Here is a 21,683-nt window from a genome sequence, read left to right as displayed (position 1 = left end):
CTGAGCATACTTCTCAAATGTATTAGTTTCACTAGGATTAAGAAAGCTGTAGTGGATCAGACCAGCAGCAAACAGTGACCATGACTTTTTTTTTTTTTTTTTGGTGCAAATTTGACTTTGGGAAGTGCTTTGGAGCTTCTTTTTGGTGTAACTAGGGAATCCCAAGTGGCTCAAATGGTAAAGAATCTGCCAGTAGTGCAGAGAACTGACTTCAATCCCTGGGTAGGGAAGACTCCCTGAGAAGGGAATGACTCCCTATACCAGTGGTCTTGCCTGGAGAATTCTATGGACAGAGGAGCCTGACAGGCTTTAGTCTATGGGATTGCGAAGAGTAGGACTCAGGTGAACAGCAAACACTTTCACTCAGTCCAATTGCTGAGCTGGTTGTCATAATATAATTAACTTTTCAACTCGTGTCACAATCCAATCAAGAAATTATTCATTGTTATTGAACAGAATAAGAGAAGACAACACTTCGAAGCAAAGATTTTTTTTTTTTTTTAAATTTGGGATCCTACTTTCAGAGGGTGACGTGAGTTGAAAAGTTAATTATATTATGACAACCAGCTCAGCAATTGAAGTGAAAGTGTCATGGGAAATAGATGGGGAAACAGTGGAAACAGTGTCAGACTATTTTGGGGGGCTCAAAAATCACTGCAGATGGTGATTGCAGCCATTAAATTAAAAAGCGCTTACTCCCTGGAAGGAAAGTTATGACCAACCTAGATAGCATATTCAAAAGCAGAGACATTACTTTGCCAACAACGGTCCATCTAGTCAAGGCTATGGTTTTTCCAGTGGTCATGTATGGATATGAGAGTTGGACTGTGAAGAAAGCTGAGCGCTGAAGAAATGATGCTTTTGAACTGTGGTGTTGGAGAAGACTCTTGAGAGTCCCTTGGACTGCAAGGAGAGCCAACCAGTCCATTCTAAAGGAGATCAGTCCTGGGTGTTCATTGGAAGGACTGATGCTGATGCTGAAACTCCAGTACTTTGGCCACCTCATGTGAAGAGTTGACTCATTGGAAAAGACTCTGATGCTGGGAGGGATTAAGGACAGGAGGAGAAGGAGACAGAGGATGAGACGGCTGGATGGCATCACTGACTCGATGGACGTGAATTTGGGTAAACTCCGGGAGTTGATGATAAACAGGGAGGTCTGGTGTGCTGCGATTCATGGGGTCGCAAAGAGTCGGACAAGACTGAGCGACTGAACTGAACTGAATCAAGCTTTTTTACCTTTCCAATTTGCTTCAAATGCCAAGTAACCATAGAATTATTGATGTTGAGTTCTTTGGGAACTTCTCATATAGTTGTAAGAGGATCAGCCTTGATGATGGCTCTCAATTGGTCACTGTTAACTTCCAATGACCAGCCACTACCTTCTCATTTTCAAGGATCTCATCTCCTTCACAAAACTTCTTAAACCACCACTGAAGTGTATGTTCAATAGCAGTTCCTGGGCTAAATGCACTATTGATGTTGCAAGTTGTCTCTGCTGCTTTATGATCCATTTTGAACTTGAATTAAAAAAAAAAAAAATCTCTGAAATTTGCTTTTTGTCTGACATAATTTCCATAGTCTAAAATAAATATAAAATTAAAAAAAAACAATAAGTCATTAGCAAAAAAGAAAAATAAAGTGAGAGATACACATTAAAATGATGTCTAACATAACCACAGTTATTTAAGCATGTATTTCAGTATCAAACAGCAAAGTTCAACAATGCAAAACCACGATTACTTTTGCACCAACCTAACAGTGAATTTTACTTGACAGTAGACTGTTACTACTTAAAAATTAGTGTGTAATCTCTAGACAGAGTCAGCAAACTTAAATGCAGAGGCCACATCCAACATGTAGGTAGGTTTTGTATGAACCATGAGCTAAAATTCATTTTCACATTTTCCATTGATTGAATTTTCTTAAAGGAAAATGTGATAGTATATGTTGTTGTGGGCAACTGAGATGCTAAATTCCATTTGACTCTTGTATGATCCTGTGGACTATAGCCCACTGGGCTCCTCTGTTCATGGAATTTTCCAGGCAAAAATCTGGAGTGGGTTGCCATTTCCTTCTCCAGGGTATCTTCCCAACCCAGAGACTGACTCTGTGTCTCCTTCATTGGCAGGTGGATTCTTTACCACTGAGTCACCAGGGAAGCCCTAGAGAATGTATGCATGATTCTTAATACCTAAACTACTTTATAACTGACTATTTGTAGAAAAAGTTCTGACCCCTATTTAAAAGCAACCACTTAAAAAAAATTCACATATACATGCAAGAAAAAAGAGCCAGTTAAAATATAAATGAATGAGATAAAATAAAAGACACTAAATAAATAAATACGTAAACCAAAAAGACTAAATGGAGCAAATTGAAAGCAAATATAATTGAGTAGAACAGTAGAATTAAACCTGAATATAATTTTTTAACAATAAAATTTAGTAAATTTTAGAAACTGGATGTATGCTTGGTCTCTCAGTCGTGTCCAACTCTGCGACTCCATAGACTCTAGCCTGCCAGGCTCCTCTGTCCATGGGATTCTCCAGGAAAAAATACAAAAATTGGTTGCCATTTCCTTGTCCAGGGGATCGTCCCAACCCATGGATCAAACCCAGGTCTCCCATATTGCAAGACAATTCTGTACCATCTGAACCACCAGGGAAGCTCAAGAATACTGGAGTGGGTATCCTATCCCTTCTCCAGGGGATCTTCTCGACTCAGGAATTGAATTAGGGTTTCTTGCATTACAGGCAGATTCTTTATCAGCTGAGCTATCAGGGAAGCCCCAAGGAACTGGGGATAAAATGGGCTAATTCTTGAGAAATGTAAACCTTAATGAAGAAAAAAAGAGTATATAAAAAAAGTTTGTAGCTAATTTAATCATTGAAATTGGACTAATATGTCACTTTTTCCCAAAATAGGCCAACAAGGATTTTATTCAAGTAAGCTCTGGAACATTTTAAAAGAAAAGTTATTTATTTTCTTTCATAAGTTGCTATACATAATTTAGAAGATTTTAAGCTGCCAATTCATTTTATAAGGCTAGTATAATCTTTATTCAAGAGTCAAATAGGGAAAAAAAGAAAAGAAAATAGCAGGTTCATTTTTCATGACTTTAAATAGAAAAATCCTAATGATAATTTTGATTCAGAAAAAAAGACATTTTATGAATTTTAGCATCTACATATTATAAATCTTTTTGGCAAAGCTAAAAATTAAAGGTGTTTTCCTTACTTGGTAAAGCTCATACAACAAAAATTTAGCAAGCATTCTACAGAAAGAGTCTAGATGTGACTTGTTTAAGATAGACAGTAACCCAAATTTTCTCTCCCAACATGGCTACAGTTTAACACAACATTGAGGTCTTATATGAACCTGAAAGAAAGGCATAGTGAAAGGAGTTATGGAGAATGGATAGGAAGTGGTCAAAACAAGATTCTTAGCAGATGACTTAATCATCTGCCTAGGAGACAAAGCAGTTAAATCAGAAAGACTATTAAAATACAATATTATAAAGTAAAATAATAATAATTAAAAATTAAAAAATAATAAAAAATACTTCAGTAAATATGTGAGATAAGAGATAGATCCATGAAAGTTTCAACTAATGAATCCTACATCAACAAAAATCACCAAAAAAATAACTTTTTAAAGTTATTATTCATAATACTAACAAAACTCTAAATTATGTAAGAATCAAAAAAGAACACAAAAGATAATTTTAGAAAAAAAATTTGAATAAAAAGCAGACAAGATATTCTGAATACATGGAGAGATATTTTATACTTTTGTATTGGATGACTTCAATAATAAATATATGAACTATCCCCAATTAAATCAGAAATTCAATGAATTTTAATTAAAATTCCATTTAATTTATTTGAAGAGCTTGCATTAAATTTCATATGAAGAATACAACTCCACTAATAGTTAAATGAAAGTAAAAATAAAAAGGGAGGATTTGTTTCACTGCTTATAAAGACTATTTAGAATCATAGCTTTTTTCTAAAATGTATTGTATTAGCACAAGGACAAGAAAATAAGGGGAAAAAAAGTCAGCAACAGATCACAATACATTCAGGACTCGAATTTGAAATATAGTTGGTACCGTTAATTCACTGGGACAAATGAAATTCTTCAGTAGTTTCATGGAACATGGACAAGTATGTAGAGAAAAATAAAATTGGAATCCTATCCAAAAGGATGAATGACTTAAATTTGAAAGAAAAAAATATAGAAGAAAATGTAAGACAATACTCTGTGACCAAAGGTTGGAGCAGAATTTTCTAAATCAGTTTTTTAAAGTACACTTCATAAGGCAATAAATAGATAGATGCATACATATGTATATATACATAATGGATGGATGATAGGCAGATGGATGGATGGATAGACAGATAGTGTCCTTCATTGCATCCTTGTTTGACACATTCATGGCCTAAATAAGATCCTGTGACTCTTTCAGGCTTGTTCTGAGCTCAGTCTCTGACTATTTTGCTGCCATGTTTACAAGTGATGTTTGTGAAGCCAAGCAAGAGGAGATCAAGATGGAAGGCATAGACCCCAATGCTCTCTGGGACCTTGTCCAGTTTGCATATACAGGTACAGTAAATGGATTATAATTTTATGTTAATATCTTGTGAATTTTAGAATTTTAATATATGTTTTAAAGCTAAAAAAGAAAAACTGCTTAGCTTGTATCAGTCTTCTTTTTTCAGTTGAGACACTAACAGAGAAAAATCAAACCACATTTTCCTTTGTCAACGAAATGACCAATGTTAATTATATATAAATGTTCTACTCTCTCCCACAAATAATTTATAATGATTTTTTAAAAACTGGTTTATAATAATAGTCAATGGAATGAGTTTGGAAGGCAGAAAAGAGATTATTAATTATTAAATATGAGTTTGTTTATGTCCAAACTTAGAGCATTAGGAAGAAAAGCTATAATTTTCTTTCTTTTAGGAAATGATGGGTTCAAATAATTATTTTATCCTTGTAACATGTTTATTTCAGTATTAAAACCTTCACAGACAATTTAATGTGAACTTGACAAACAGCTTAAAAAGGAAAATGAAGACACTTAGAATTGTGAAAATGGCTAATTTTTAAAGCATTTTTTCTTTTTTCTGATCTATTATGTTCTTTTGTTGGCCTTTGCACCATATTATATTTAGCACAAATAATTTTGCTAATTTAGCAAATAACTGTTAAATGCTACTCAATGTACAAGTATTAGCTGTGCCTCTGGAGAATAAACTAATGAATAAACCATGTCTTTGCCCTCCAGAAGCTCACAGTCCACGTGGAGGTAAAAAGTTAGACAAGGGATAAATATGATAGAATTCCAAATGTTAAGAGGAAATTAGAGGGCATAAACCTGCTATTTAGAGCATTATTATGACTCACATTTGTTTAAAGCATTTTAATAACTTTCAAGGTTAGTAAGAGAAGGGGATGCATTATACTAAAATCTTGTGATAGAAGCAAAGGCAAATAGTATGGATTGGTGTAATATTTTTAGAAGTGACAGGTAGTTCGTTTTGCCCTAATTCTTGATCATAGTGTGAAATGAAGAAAGAAAGAGAAGTTAGAGCCTGATTACCAAAGCAGCAAGGCCCTAATTAAAGGAGCTGTGTTTTTGCAGTACTTCTGGTTACAGGGAAATGAGAGATGGCATTGTGAAGATCAGACTTTCCTGGTGGCTCAGTGGCAAAGAATTCACCAGCAAATACAAACTTGATCTCTGGGTCAGGAAAATCCCCAGAGAAGGAAATGGCAACCCACTCCAGTATTCTTACCTGGGAAATCCTATGGACAGAAGAGCCTGGCAGGCTACAATCCATGGTGCTGCAAAAGAGTCACACACAATTTAGTGAATAAACCACTATGTTGTGAAGATTAGCCACTAGAACCAGACACTATAGAAGTAGTAGGAATCTGTTCTCTTGGAGAATTTAGCTTCTCACAAAGAGAAGTTTACTATTAATGTTATACTTACTCAGTAAAATAAACCTCTTTGGGGGGAAAAAAATACACATGTTCTGGGTACTTGAATCTCAAGGCAGCAATGTGATGGAAAGACTTATACATTTTCCAGCCTCAGTAACTTTTAAATTACATTTTGTCAAAGCAAATATTGCAGTGGACAAAGTTAATCAGGTAAGCACAAGGCTGTTGCAACAGGGGAGTGAGATCAGAATTCAGTCTTAATTTTGCTGAAACAAAGGGTTAGGGGAGTATTTTTAAGTTCTGGGGTAAAAGAGAGCACAGGCCATTGCTTGTTGGCTTTACCTAGAAGAAAAGTAAACTGTCTCCTCTTTGTGACAGAAGGCAGTTTCACAACTTGAAGCAAGGTGCCCACTCAAATTCTGCTCTTTCCATTCCACAAAAATAGAGATATATGAGTGCTATTTCCCTTGATGTTGGATTTTCAAAGAGATGGCTTTCAGGTCCTTGAGAAAAATCTTCCTGTTGTATAACTGGAAAGAAGCCAGTTTTTTCTTTTTAATAATTTTCATCTTAAAGAAGCAGAGGAAGATTTATAATTATAAGTTTTCTAAAGCAAATGCTCCAAGAAAAGCGAGATCAAAGGCTTTGAGTCAAGAAGTAGGCTGTTTAAATTTTAGTGAAGCTGAGGGGGCTTTAAGACCATCTTGTTTGATTTCAAATTGCAAGCAGCTTGATATAATGATATAAAAGATTGCTGACTTTCCCAAGCAAGAGACAAATAACATAATCACACTACTGTTTCCTAGAAAGGGAAGAATCATTTTAGGAATCCTTCTACAAACATAAAGACATAGATCCAACACTTACAGCCTCTATGGCTTCTTGGCAGCCTTGCATTCCTCGAGCGAAAAACTAGGTCAAAAGACACTTATCATTGTGCAACAGAAAGTTGGAAGGTGTTTCAAAGCTTCCTGCTGAATATAATGACCCAGATTTGGCTCTGCTTTGTAGAGGGCAGACCAGATACAAAGCTGCCTTTTGGTTACCTCTGCCACTCTGGCCTTTGCTCATATTAATATATCCATACCTACCTCAAGGTTGATAAATTTCCAGTTGTTATAGAAATGTGCTAGATGAGCTAATAATTTGCATCATAATATTGCACAATATTGGGGGTTAGTCATAATAGAAAGTGTGTACCTTTTTTAAAATATATACACAATGTAAGAAATGATAACAACAGTAGAGATCAAGTAAACAATGATACTGAAAAGAAAGACTAAGAGGTATCTCTGTATCTAAGAGATAAGAGGTGTCTATTTAGCTAGCCAACTAGCTGATCTCTAAGGTTTTCCTTTGTAGAAGGCTAAAAATAAACACATCTCAGAAAAGGAGAAAGAATGAATGAGCAGTGAGATTCTTAAAGGGTCATCCAATGATAATATTTTCTTGAATTCTGAAGTTTGGGTAGCCTCAGAGAAACTAAGGAGGTTCAACTGTCTCAAGAAGTCACAGTTAATTATTAGCTGTCTAGTTCTGCATCCAGTAGAGATGGGTAAGTGTACTTTAAAATGATTTAAACAATTTCCTTGAGTCTGGAGAGTCTTTTAGGTTTGAAAGAACCGTGTGTAGCTATTTTTATAATCTCATTAAACATTTAAGAGTGAATAGGTAAACTTCCTTGGAAGAATTAACTGAGATAAGCTTCAACAATTATAGAGTTCAATAATTTTTGACTTGAACAAAGAGGAAGCATTCTTTAAAGAATTCATGTGGTAAAGTTTGTAAGAAGTATAAGACATTCTCTCTATTTACCTTTCTTTTTTTCTACTCCATCAAATTAGAATGAGAAGAAATGGGATCAGGAGTGTGGTAGCATTTCATTAAGAACCAAAGCAAATATTTAGAAATTTTTATTTTTTCCCTAGTGATTAGAAAGAGTGACCTGGATAAATAAATAAATGAGTGATGAATAATAGCTCAAATGAAATTAGAATTTCTTCTAAAGGAAAAATATATAATAATATAAAAGTTAATATTAGCAATATGTAAGATAGAATAAAAAAGCCAATAAGGTATTTGTGTTGACAACATTAAAGAAAATGTTCTTGAAAATATGAAGGGTAAAGATATAACTTATAAAAATAACAACTAATTATTACAGTATTAAAACTAGCTACTTAAAATAAAAGTCACTATAAGGTCAATTTTTTTTTTTTTTTTACATCTATAATAGTTCAGTAATAAAAAGAAAATGAAGTTTATACCAGTGTTAGAAATAATTGTATATCTAGCAAGAGAGTTCCTATTGCCTTTCTAAATTCTTGATTAACTTTGATTTATTCTTTTTAAAACTTTCTATTGAATTTTATTTATTTTTTTAAATTAGGAAATATGAGTGTGATCTTAGTCATTTACACAGAACAAAAGCCTATTTAGTAACTGTGTATGTTATAAATGTTCTTTAAGCAGTGTCTTAAATTTAAAGTTTGAATATTTAATTAAATCCAGAGAGTATGTAATTCTGCAAGCTAATGATATAAAAGTTTTTCAAAATCAAAAAATAACTTGGTTAAAAATATTTGAGCACTTGTTGTCTGAAGATGGTCACACTAGGGACTACAAAATGAAACATAAGTTGAAACACTAAAATGACATAAACCTTTAAATAAGTTTAGTAATTGATAAATTTATTGGAGTGAAGCAGCTCTTTGCTTTTCTTCTTGAAACTGGTAAGATCTATGTATCACCATCCACTTACTGGCATTCTCAGTTGTATAGCATGAAATGACCTTAAAAAAATAATTTTTTTTATGTTGTTCTGATTTTATTTATTTATTACTTTACAATATTGTATTGGTTTTGCCATACATCAGCATGCATCTGCCACGGGTGTACATGTGTTCCCCATCCTGAAACCCTCTCCCATCTCCCTCCCCATACCATCCCTCTGGGTCATCCCAGTGCACCAGTCCCAAGCTTCCTGTATCATGCATTGAACCTGGACTGGCGATTCATTTCTTATATGATATTATACATGTTTTAATGCCATTCTCCCAAATCATCCCCCCCTCCTCTCTCCCACAGAGTCCAAAAGACTGTTCTATACATCTGTGTCTCTTTTGCTGTCTCGCATACAGGGTTGTTGTTACCATCTTTCTAAATTCCATATATATGCGTTAGTATACTGTATTGGTGTTTTTCTTTCTGGCTTACTTCACTGTGTATAAGAGGCTCCAGTTTCATCCACCTCATTAGAACTGATTCAAATGTATTCTTTTTAATAGCTGAGTAATACTCCATTGTGTATATATACCACAGCTTTCTTCTCCATTCTTCTGCTATCCTTTCAAAGAACCAGCTTTTGGTTTTGTTGATTTTCTCTATGGTCTCCTTTGTTTCTTTTGCATTTATTTCTGCCCTAATTTTTAAGATTTCTTTCCTTCTACTAACCCTGGGTTTCTTCACTTCTTCCTTTTCTAGTTGCTTTAGGGGTAGAGTTAGGTTATTTATTTGACTTTTTACTTGTTTCCTGAGGTACCCCTGTATTGCTATGAACTTACCCCTTAGCATTGCTTTTACAGTGTCCCATAGGTTTTGGGTTGTTGTGTTTTCATTTTCATTCATTTCTATGCATATTTTGATTTATTTTTTGATTTCTTCTGTGATTTGTTGGTTATTCACAGTGTGTTGTTCAGCCTTCATATGTTAAAATTTTTAATAGCTTTTCTCCTGTAATTGAGATCTAATCTTACTGCATTGTGGTCAGAAAATATGCTTGGAATGATTTCAATTTTCTTGAATTTACCAAGGCTAGATTTATGGCCCAGGATGTGATCTATCCTGGACAAGGTTCCATGTGCGCTTGAGAAAAAGGTGAAATTCATTGTTTTGGGGTGAAATGTCCTATAGATATCAATTATGTCTAACTGGTCTATTGTATCATTTAAAGTTTGTGTTTCTTTGTTAATTTTCTGTTTGGTTGATCTATAATCCCTTATGATTATACAGTGGAAGTGAGAAATAGATTTAAGGGCCTAGATCTGATAGATAGAGTGCCTGATGAACTATGGAATGAGGTTCATGACATTGTACAGGAGACAGGGATCAAGACCATTCCCATAAAAAAGAAATGCAAAAAATCAAAATGGCTGTCTGGGGAGGCCTTACAAATAGCTGTGAAAAGAAGAGAAGCAAAAAGCAAAGGACAAAAGGAAAGATATAAGCATCTGAATGCAGAGTTCCAAAGAATAGCAAAGAGAAATAAGAAAGCCTTCCTCAGGAATCAATGCAAAGAAATAGAAGAAAACAACAGAATGGGAAAGACTAGAGATCTCTTCAAGATAATCAGAGATACCAAAGCAACATTTTATGCAAAGATGGGCTCAATAAAGGACAGAAATGGTAGGGACCTAACAGAAGCAGGAAATATTAAGAAGAGGTGGCAAGAATACACAGAAGAACTGTACAAAAAAAGAGCTTCACGACCAAGATAATCATGATGATGTGATCACTCACCTAGAGCCAGATATCCTGGAATGTGAAGTCAAGTGGGCCTTAGAAAGCATCACTATGAACAAAGCTAGTGGAGGTGATGGAATTCCAGTTGAGCTATTCCAAATCCTGAAAGATGATGCTATGAAAGAGCTGCACTCAATATGCCAGCAAATTTGGAAAACTCAGCAGTGGCCACAGGACTGGAAAAGGTCAGTTTTCATTCCAATCCCAAAGAAAGGCAATGCCAAAGAGTGCCCAAACTAGCGCACAATGCACTCATCTCACACGCTAGTAAAGTAATGCTCAATATACTCCTAGCCAGGTTCAGTAATACATGACTTCCAGATGTTCAAGCTGGTTTTAGGAAAGGCAGAGGAACCAGAGATCAAATTGCCAACATCCTCTGGATCATGGAAAAAGCAAAAGAGTTCCAGAAAAACATATATTTCTGCTTTATTGACTATGCCAAAGCCTTTGACTGTGTGGATCACAATAAACTGTGGAAAATTCTGAAAGAGATGGGAATACCAGATCACTTGACCTGCCTCTTGAGAAATCTGCATGCAGGTCAGGAAGCAACAGTTAGAACTGGACATGGAACAACAGACTGGATCCAAATAGGAAAAGAAGCATGTCAAGGCTGTATATTGTCACCCTGCTTATTTACCTTATATGCAGAGTATACCCTGAGAAATGCTGGGCTGGAGGAAGCACAAGCTGGAGTCAAGATTTCCAAAAGAAATAGCAATAATCTCAGATATGCAGATGACACCACCCTTATGGCAGAAATTGAGAAGGAACTAAAAAGCCTCTTGATGAAGGTGAAAGAGGAGAGTGAAAAAGTTGGCTTAAAGCTCAACATTCAGAAAACGAAGATGAGGATAGCTGGTCCAATCACTTCATGGGAAATCGATGGGGAAACAGTGGAAACAGTGTCAGACTTTATTTTGAGGGGCTCCAAAATCACTGCAGATGGTGATTGCAGCCATGAAATTAAAAGACACTTACTCCTTGGAAGAAAAGTTATGACCAACATAGATAGTATATTGAAAAGCAGAGATATTACTTTGCCAACAAAGGTTCATCTAGTCAAGGCTATGGTTTTTCCAGTGATTGTGTATGGATGTGAGAGTTGGACTGTGAAGAGAGCTGAGCACTGAAGAATTGATGCTTTTGAACTGTGGTGCTGGAGAAGACTCTTGAGAGTTCCTTGGACTGCAAGGAGATCCAACCAGTCCATCATAGAGGAGAACAGTCCTGGGTGTTCATGGGAAGGACAGATGCCAAAGCTGAAACTCCAGTACTTTGGCCACCTCACGCGAAGAGTTGACTCATTTGAAAAGACCCTGATGCTGGGAGGGATTGGGGGGAGGAGGAGAAGGGGACGACATAGGATGAGATGGCTGGAGGGCATCACCGACTCGATGGACATGAGTTTGAGTGAACTCCAGGAGTTGATGATGTACAGGGAGTCCTGGCGTGCTGTGATTCATTTGGTCTCAAAGAGTCGGACACAACTGAGTTACTTCACTTTCACTTTTCTCTTTCATGCATTGGAGAAGGAAATTGCAACCCACTCCAGTGTTCTTACCTGGAGAATCCCAGGGACGGAGGAGCCTGGTGGGCTGCTGTCTATGAGGTCGCATAGAGTTGGACATGACTGAAGCAACATAGCAGCAGCACCAGCAATGTTACTGAACACTATGTCTGACTAATATGAGAGGGAATGATGTTTATATGTACTTATGTAATTTCCAGGTAGTTTGAAAAATGTGAACTTCCATTGTCCTAGCATCAACTGTCATAAAATAACAATTTTTTTTTTTTTGAGGAATGTTATTGACATGTACACACTGCCATATTTAAAATGGATACACAACAAAGACTTACTTTATAGCACAGGGAACTCTACTCAGTATTATATAGCAAGCTAAACGGGAAAATAATTTGAAAAAGAATAGATACATCTGTATGTATAACTGAATGACTTAGCTGTATACCTGAAACTAATACATGTTCTAATAAGTATATATATGCTTTATAAGCATGTAGATTACATACTTTAGAAAGCATGTAGATACCACCCCAATGGGGAACAGTGATTGTTTATTTAGCACAAATTAAAATATCCTAAGACTTGGACAGGATAGGCTAAGGCTTCACTTTCAGAATTTTGCAGTTTTAGGTATAACTTTGTTTTATTTTTGTATTTAATTAAGAATTATTATTAAAAATACTGCAGAAGTTTAATATTTATTATTTTAGGATGTTTCACACACATCTTAGTTATGTCTCATGATATTCAAGTTTATTTTGATATTGGGAAAGCTGTAACACCAATTTCATATGTTTCTAAATAATACATATCTTTGAAAATACTCCTTTAGTTGAATTTTGACTATGGCTCAATACCTTGTATTTCTAACTTGAAACAGCTGATAGTCTTTGTAGACTGTATCTAAAAACAACTAAATGCAATTAAAAACAATAAAGGAAAAAAAAACAAGGAAACAAAACAACTGCAACTTTACTGCACCCTTCTTCAAATTTCTATAAATTACCATTGTTTATGGTTCACCATCTTTATGAGGAGTTACTTTTTTTTCATGCTTGAGAAAAGAAATTTATAATGAGAACCCTAAGCACTTTAATTTTAAATGCTTTGTCTTGTTCAGGTAAAAGATGGTAAAACTTCCCATAAGAAAAGCAAGTTTCAGCCATAAAGTAGATTGCCTGCTCAAGATATCCAAAAGGAGCACCTTATCTCTGACCCTTTAGATTGTGTGCTTAAACTCTCTTCTCTGGCACCTTGTTGCTACCTCTGAACTCCCTTTACATTCCTCAACCAGAGAAAACACTATCCAGATGGTGTTCATGTGAATCTTATGTCTGATGCATGTTCAAACTCCATCTTTTCTTCTTTGGAGAAATGTTAATGCAGAATAGAAAAAAAAAATTTACTAAAGAAAATCTAGATTAGTAATGGAAATGTAGTCCTGTGAGAAGAATTATAAAAAATCACTTTGTGCATGTATGTCAAGTTACTTCAGTTGTGTCCAGCTCTCTGCAACCTGATGGACTGTAGCCCACCAGACTCATCTGTCCATGGGATACTCCAAAAGATCACTTTACATTTACTTAATATGTATCATTTTTTATTTTTATGCATTTATGTCCACGAAGAGTAGCAATACTTTGAAATATATGTCATTAATAATTATAAGTTTTTCTGGGCAATGTAGTCTATAATAAATGGGCATTTTTTATACAATATGATTTTTTGAATTTTGGGGCAGATTATTTTATTTATCAAATTAAATTAAACATATTTAAACCTGAGTACAAATATTGCTTTTTATACTTATTTAATTTAAATTTTCTATTTCACAAAAGGACTTCAAGCTAAAATAGTTAAATAAGACCATCTGTATATCTTCTTTGGAGAAATGTCTGCTTAAATCTTCTGTGCATTTTTTGATTAGGTTGATTTTTTCATATTGAGCTGCATGAGTTGTATGAATATTTTAGATATTAACTCCTTGCTCATTGCTTTGTTTGCATTTTTTATTTTGAGTGTTTGTTTCCCCCCCCCCCCCAACCCCATTGAGAGTTGTTCTGTTTTGCTTATGCTTTTCTTTGCTGTGGGAAAACTTTTACATTTCATTAGATCACATCAATAAAAGGTATTTCTGTGATTTATGTCAAAGAATGTTCTGCCTATTTTCCTCTAAGAATTTTATAGTGGTTGGCCTTATATTTATGTCTTTAATTCATTTTGAGTTTATTTTTGTGTATGGTGCTAGGGAGTGTTCTAATTTCACTTGTAAGCATGTCAGTGCCCAAATTTCCCAGCTCCACTTATTAAAGAGCCTTGTCTTATCTCCATTGTATGTTTTTGTTTCCTTTGTCATAGATTAGGTGGCCACAGATGTGTGGGATAATCTTTGGACTTTCTATCCTGTTCCATTGGTCAATAGATCTGTTTTTGTCCAGTGCCATGCTGCTTTGATTACTGTAGCATTGCAGTGTAGTCTGAAGTCAGGGAGCCTGATTCCTCCAGCTCCATTTTTCTTTCTTAAGATTGCCTTATCTAATCAGATTCTTCTGTATTTTCATACAAATTGCACAACTCTTTGCCCTAATTCTGTGAAAAATGCCATTGGTGATGTGATAGAGATTGTACTGAGTCTGTAGATTGCCTTGGGTAGTATAGTCACTTTCAAAAAAAAGACATTTGCTGTTCAGTCTCTAAGCTGTGTCTGACTCTTTGTGGCCCCATGGACTGTAGCATGTCGGGTTCTCTGTCATCCCACTCTCTCCTGGAGTTTGCTCAAATTCATGCACATTATGTCAATGATGTCATCCAACTATGTCAACCTCTATTGCCCTCTTCCCCTCCTGCCTTCAGTCTTTCCCAGCATCATGGTCTTTTCAAATGGGTTAGCATCAGGTGACCAAAGTATCAGAGCTTCAGCTTCAGCATCAGACATTACAATGAATATTCCATGTTGATTTCCTTTAGGATTGACTGGTTTGATCTCCTTGCTGTCCAAGGGACTCTCAAGAGTCTTCTCCAACACCACAGTTCAAAAGCATTAACTTTTGGTGCTCAGCCTCCTTTATGGTACAACTTTCACATTTATACATGACGACTGGAAAAGCCATAGCTTTGACTGTACAGACCTTTGTCAGCAAAGCAATGTTTCTGCTTTTTAATATTCTGTCTAGGTTTGCTATAGCTTTTCTTCAAAGGAGAGAGCATCTTTGAATTTCATAGCTTCAGTCACTATCCACAGTGATTTTGGAGCCCAAGAAAATAAAGTCAGTCACTGTTTCCATTGTTTCCCCATCTGTTTACCATGAAGTAATGGGACCAGACACTATGATCTTAGTTTTTTGAATGTTGAGTTTTAGGCCAGCTTTTTCACCCTCCTCTTTCACCTTCATCAAAAGGCTCTTGAATTCACTTTCTACCATTAAGGTGGTATCATCTGCATTTCTGAGATTAAGAAGACATACTAATTTCAAAAAAGCACATGAAAAGATACTCAGCATCAATAATTATTAGAGACATGCAAACCAAAACTATAGTGAAATATCACCTAACACTGGTCAGAATGATCATCATCAAAAAAAATTTGCAAACAGTAAATGCTAGAGAAGGTGTGGAGAAAAGGGAAACCTATTACACTGTTGGTGGGAATGAAAATCGACACAGTCACTATGGAGAACAGTATTTACAATGGCCAGGACATGGAAGCAATCTAAATGTCCATCAACAAAGGAATGAATAAAGAATACATGGTATATATATTCAATATAATATTACTCAGCCATAAAAATTAAAAAAAATGGGATGATTCTGTTTGCACCAACATGGAGGGATCTAGAGATTGTCATACTGAGTATAGTAAGTCAGAAGAGAAAGACAGATATCATCTATCACTTATATATGGAATCTAAAAAATGGTACAAATGAACTTATTTATAATACAAAATAGAAGTAGGTTCATAGATGTAGAAAAATCTATGGTTACATGGAATAAGCGATGGGAGAGAAATATATTAGAAGATTGGGATGGCCATATACTCACTACTATATATAAAATAAATAATTAATAAGAATCTCCTATGTAGAACAAGGAACTCTACTCAGTACTCTATAAATGACCTATATAAGAAGAGGATCTCTAAAAAAGAGTGGATATATGTATACGTATAACGTTCACTGTGCTCTAGACCTGAAATTAACAGACTATTTTAAATCAACTTTACTCCAATAATATATATATATATATATATATATGAAGAAATTGACATGTTAGTAATATATACATGGATGTTCTAGGTAGCATTCTGGGAAAGGATTTCATGCTTACTTGAGAATCAGTTGTGTACTCACTAATACTTGATAGCTATTACACTTCTCATTCATTGGAATAAAAAATTGCTGATTGTAAATATAGATTCTTAGATGTGATGATCTCAATGAAAATATGAATGCAAATAGTCAGAAAATGAAGATAGTAATCTCTGAAACTTATCTATACTGAAGACAAAAAGGAAATTAGACAATAACATATTAAGCATATTTTAAGAGCCACTATAGCACTCCAAAGAAAAGTATCTGTTAAATAAACAAACAAAAACAATCTGACAATTCAGAAGCCCCAGTGTACAGAGTGCATAGGATGGCCTCTTGCACAGATAGGATAGTTAACTCCCAATATAGGCAGATGGTCAGAGAACAAAATGTCAAAACTGCAGACTTTTTAAATCCCAGTACACAACCATCCAAGTTAGTACCTAAAATATATACTCACCCAGGATGGAGCAACTTTGAGGTTAACTTCAGTTCAGTCTGCTTCTTTGAGAACCTGTGGTAGGTAGCAGCATGTAGGTATTGTTGCTGTATATCTAATGAGAAGTTGTATTCTCTTATTCTTTTCCCTTGCAATCTACCTTATATTTTCTAGACTGAAGTAGAGCAATAAATGAAGAAAAAAAATCTAATAAGCCATTTACAGAAGCCATAGGATAATAACAATCCTTGCAGTTTTGCTCTTAGGTATCCATGGTTTATAAAACTTTTTGAAATTCAAGTAAAAAGACCTAATAGAAGGCATTCAAATTCAAATCTGTAATATCCATAGAATGATTTGAATCCTAAATGTCTTAAAATTCAGTTTGCATTCATAGAAACTACATACCAATATTTTGTTTTAACTTCTCAGTCACTAAGACAAAGAAAAAAGGCTAACAGCTATGCTATTAAAATCAAAATTAATATTTACTCAACAGAAACACAGCTTACTGATATTAATATCTGAGAGAAATATTTTTGTGTATTTGAATACTTGAAAACCAGAATGGTGTTCTTCAGACATCTTCACTAATGTCTCAGGAGTAGATATTATAATGCATTACGGAACTGTTTTTTCTGTTGTCTGATTTGAATTCAAAAGATAATGTCCAGAAGCACAGATTACTAATAATTTCAAGTATAAAACAATAGGATATTAAAATCCTTGGATCAAACTCTCTTGGATTCAAAAAACATTTAATTTGAAGAGATTATTGTTCAGTCGATCAGTCGTGTCCTACTCTTTGTGACCCCCATGAATCGCAGCACATCAGGCCTCCCTGTCCATCGCCAGCTCCCAGAGTTCACCCGAACTCATGTGCATCGAGTTGGTGATGCCATCCAACCATCTCATTCTCTGCAGTCCCCTTCTCCTCCTGCCTCTGATCCCTCCCATCATCAGGGTTTTTTCCAATGAGTTAGCTCTTTGCATGAGGTAGCCAAAGTATTGGAGTTTCAGCCTCAGCATCAGTCCTTCCAATGAACACCCAGGACTGGTCTCCTTTAGGATGGACTGGTTGGATCTCCTTGCAGTCCAAGGGACTCACAAGAGTCTTCTCCAGCACCACAGTTCAAAAGCATCAATTCTTCGGCGCTCAGCTTTCTTCACAGTCCAACTCTCACATCCATACAAGACCACTGGAAAAACTATAGCCTTGATAGACAGACCTTTGTTGGCAAAGTAATACCTCTGCTTTTTAATATGCTATCTAGGTTGGTTATTGTTACCTATGCTGAAATTAAGTGTACACTTTCCATGTAAAGATGTCCTAAAGTATTAAACTTTGCAATGGCCAAATGAACATATATGTGATAGGTTTGACATATATGTTCCCAAATTATGTTGCCTAAAGTAGATGATTGGATAACTTGTATAACTATGAGTTGATCATTTTTTAATATGTATTTTTGTTTTGCTCATAGCCAAAATTTGCTTGAGTGTTGAGTGGGAGACTGCTTTAGGTTAAGCTCTATAGCAAGTCCTTGTATTGCATGGACTATGGAAATAATTCTATGTAGTTTATTAAGGACAGAAGAGGTGGCAAAAATACACAGAAGAACTACACAAAAAAGATCTTAATGACTCAAACAACCAAGATGTTTTGATCACTCACCTAGAGCCAGACATTCTGGAGTGTTAAGTCAATGGGCCTTGGGAAACATCACTACGGACAAAGCTAGTGAAAGTGATAGAATTTCAGTTGAGTTATTTCAAAGTCTAAAAATTAGTGCTACTAAAATGCTGCATTCACCCAAATCTTCCCACCCTCTCCCGATTTGGGAGAATGGCAATGAAACATGTGAAATGTCATGTATGAAACGAGATGCCAGTCCAGGTTCAATGCACGATGCTGGATGCTTGGGGCTGGTGCACTGGGACCACCCAGAGGGATGGTATGGGGAGGGAGGAGGGAGGAGGGTTCAGGATGGGGAACACATGAGAAATAAAGGAATAAAAAATTAAAAAAAAAAAATGCTGCATTCAGTATGCCAGCAACTTTGGAAAACTCAGCAGTGGACACAGGACTGGCAAAGGTTAAGTTTTCATTCCAATCCCAAATAAAGGCAACGCCAAAGAATGCTCAAACTACTGCACAATTGCACTCATTTCACATGCTAGCAAAGTAATGCTCAAAATCCTACAAGCTATGTTTCAACAGTATGTGAACTGAATTTCCAGATGTGCAAGCTGGATTTAGAAAAGGCAGAGGAACCAGAGATCCAATGCCAATATCTGTTGGATCATCAAAAAAGCAAGATGTTCCAGAAAAATATCTACTGCTTTATTGACTATGCCAAAGCCTTTGACTGGGTGGATCACAACAAACTATGGAAAATCCTTAAAGAGATGGGAATACCAGACCACCTGACATCCCTGCTGAGAAGTCTGTATGCAGGTCAAGAAGCAACAGTTAGAAATGTTAGAAACAGGACAACAGACTGGTTGTTTCCTGGTTGTATTTCCTGGTTCCAAATCAGTAAAGGAGTACATCAAGGCTGTATATTGTCACCCTGCTTATTTAACATATACAGAGTACATCATGAGAAATGCTGGGCTGGATGAAGCAGAAGCTGGGATCAAGATTGCCAGGAGAAATATAAATCACCTCAGATATTCAGATGACATCACCCTTATGGAAGAAAGCGAAGAACTAAAGAGCCTCTTGATGAAATTGAAAGAGGACAGTGGAAAAGTTGGCTTGAAATTCAGCATTCAGGAAACTAAAATCATGGCAATCCGTCCCATCACTTCATCGCAAATAGGTGGGGAAACAATGGAAACAGTGACGTACTTTACTTTGGGGAGCTCCAAAATCACTGTTGATGGTGACTGCAGCCATGAAATCAAAAGACACTTGCTCCTTCGAAGAAAAGTAATGACCAAACTAGACAGCATATTAAAAAGAGGAAACATTACTTTACCAACAAAGGTCCATCTAGTCAAAGCTATGGTTTTCCCAGTAGCCATGTATAGATGTCAGAGTTGGACTATAAAGAAACCTGTGTGCTAAAGAAATGATGCTTTTGAACTGTGGTGTCAGAGAAGACTCTTGAGTCCCTTGGACTGCAAGAAAATCCAACCAGTCAATCCTAAAGGAAATCAGTCCTGAATATTCATTGGAAGGACTGATGCTGAAGCTGAAACTTCAATACTTTGGCCACCTGATATGAAGAACTGACTCATTTAAAAGACTCTGATGCTGGGAAAGACTGAAGGTGGGAGGAGAAGGGGACAACAGAGGATGAAATGGTTGGATGGCATCACTGACTTGATGGACATGAGTTTGAGTAAGCTCTGGCATTTGGTAATGGACAGGGAAGCCTAACGTGCTGCAGTCCCTGGGGTCACAAAGAGTCTGACACGATTGAGCAACTGAACTGAACTTACTTTTCTCCTGAGAAACCTGTATGCAGGTCAAGAAGCATCAGTTAGAACTGGACATGGAGCTATGGACTGGTTCAAAATTGGGAAAGGAGTATGTCAAGGCTGTTTATTGTCATCCTGCTTATATAGCTTCTATGCAGAGCACATCTTGTGAAATGCTGGCTAAATGAATCACAAGCTGGAATCAAGATTGCCAGGAGAAATATCAATAACCTCTGACATCCAGATGATACCACCTTTATGGCAGAAAGTGAAGAGGAATTAAAGAGCCTCTTTTGAGGGTGAAAGAGGAGAGTGAAAAAACCAGCTTAAGACTCAGCATTCAAAAACATATATGGCTATGGCTGATTCATGTTGATATTTGGCAGAAACCAACAAAAATCTGTAAAGCAATTATACTTCGATTAAAAAAGTAAATAAGTTAAAAAAAAAAAAAAAAGCTAAGATGCTGGCATCTGGCCCAATCACTTCATGGCAAACAGATGCGGAAACAATGGAAATAGTAACAGGCTTTATTTTCTTGGACTCCAAAATCACTGTGGACAATGATTGCAGCCGTGTAATTAAAAACACTTGCTCAAAAAAAAAAAAAAAAAAAAAAACAACAAAACTTGCTCCTTTTAAGAAAAGCTATGACCAAACTATACAGCATATTAAAAAGCAGAGACAAAACTTTGCCAACCAAGGCTCATATAGTCAAAGCTATGGTTTTTCCAGGAGTCATACATGGATGTGAATTGAACCATAAAGAAGGCTGAATACCAAAGAACTGATGTTTTTTTTTTTTCTTGAATATTGAATTTTTAAAAGTTTTTTTTAAAATTTTATTTTATTTTTAAGCTTTACAATACTGTATTAGTTTTGCCAAATATCAAAATGAATCCACCACAGGTATACCTGTGTTCCCCATCCTGAACCCTCCTCCCTCCTCCCTCCCCATACCATCCCTCTGGGTCGTCCCAGTGCACCAGCCTCAAGCATCCAGTATCCTGCATCGAACCTGGACTGGTGTTTTTGAACTGTAATGTCGAAGACTCTTAAAAGTCTTGAACTTCATGCAATTCAAATCAATCCTAAAGGAAATAAACCCTGAATATTTTTTGGAAGAACTGATGCTGAAGCTGAAGCTCCAATATTTTCGTCACCCAGTGCAAGCCAATTTATTGGGAAAGACTAATGCAGGGAAAGATTGAAAGTAGGAGAAGAATGGGATGATAGAGTACAAGATGTTTGGATGGCAGAAACCAATACAATATTGTAAAGTAATTAGCCTCCAATTAAAATAAATAAATTTAAATTAAAAAAATTAAAAAAGAAACAACCTTAGGAATTTATTGGTATAAATAAGTAAATTCTAATCATTTACATAATCTGTTCTCAAAGAGATAGAGCATAACTCCCTGTTCCTTAAGTGTGGCTGTGCATTAGTACTTTCTTCTAGAGAGCGGAAGAGTTCTTTAGCATTCAGAAACCTGA

The 21,683-nt window shown here is 35.7% G+C and overlaps 1 protein-coding gene across 1 annotated transcript in view; it reads left to right on the top strand.

Annotated features, from left to right (window-relative positions):
• Window positions 1-21,683, top strand: part of KLHL1 (kelch like family member 1) — a 541,880-nt gene that overhangs the window by 221,906 nt on the left and 298,291 nt on the right. Inside the window, exon 3 of the mRNA XM_086328513.1 lies at window positions 4,472-4,608. Within this exon, the coding sequence (XP_086184639.1) occupies window positions 4,472-4,608 (137 nt within the window). The remainder of the gene's footprint in view (window positions 1-4,471; window positions 4,609-21,683) is intronic.

This window comes from Bos grunniens, chromosome 12 (genome assembly GCF_055505025.1).
Source record: "Bos grunniens cultivar Pamir isolate PY7600 chromosome 12, Bosgru_T2T1.0, whole genome shotgun sequence".
Classification (NCBI taxonomy): Eukaryota; Metazoa; Chordata; class Mammalia; order Artiodactyla; family Bovidae; genus Bos; species Bos grunniens.
Note: the sequence above shows the minus strand (reverse complement) of the source record. Positions and strands in the feature narration are given on the sequence as shown.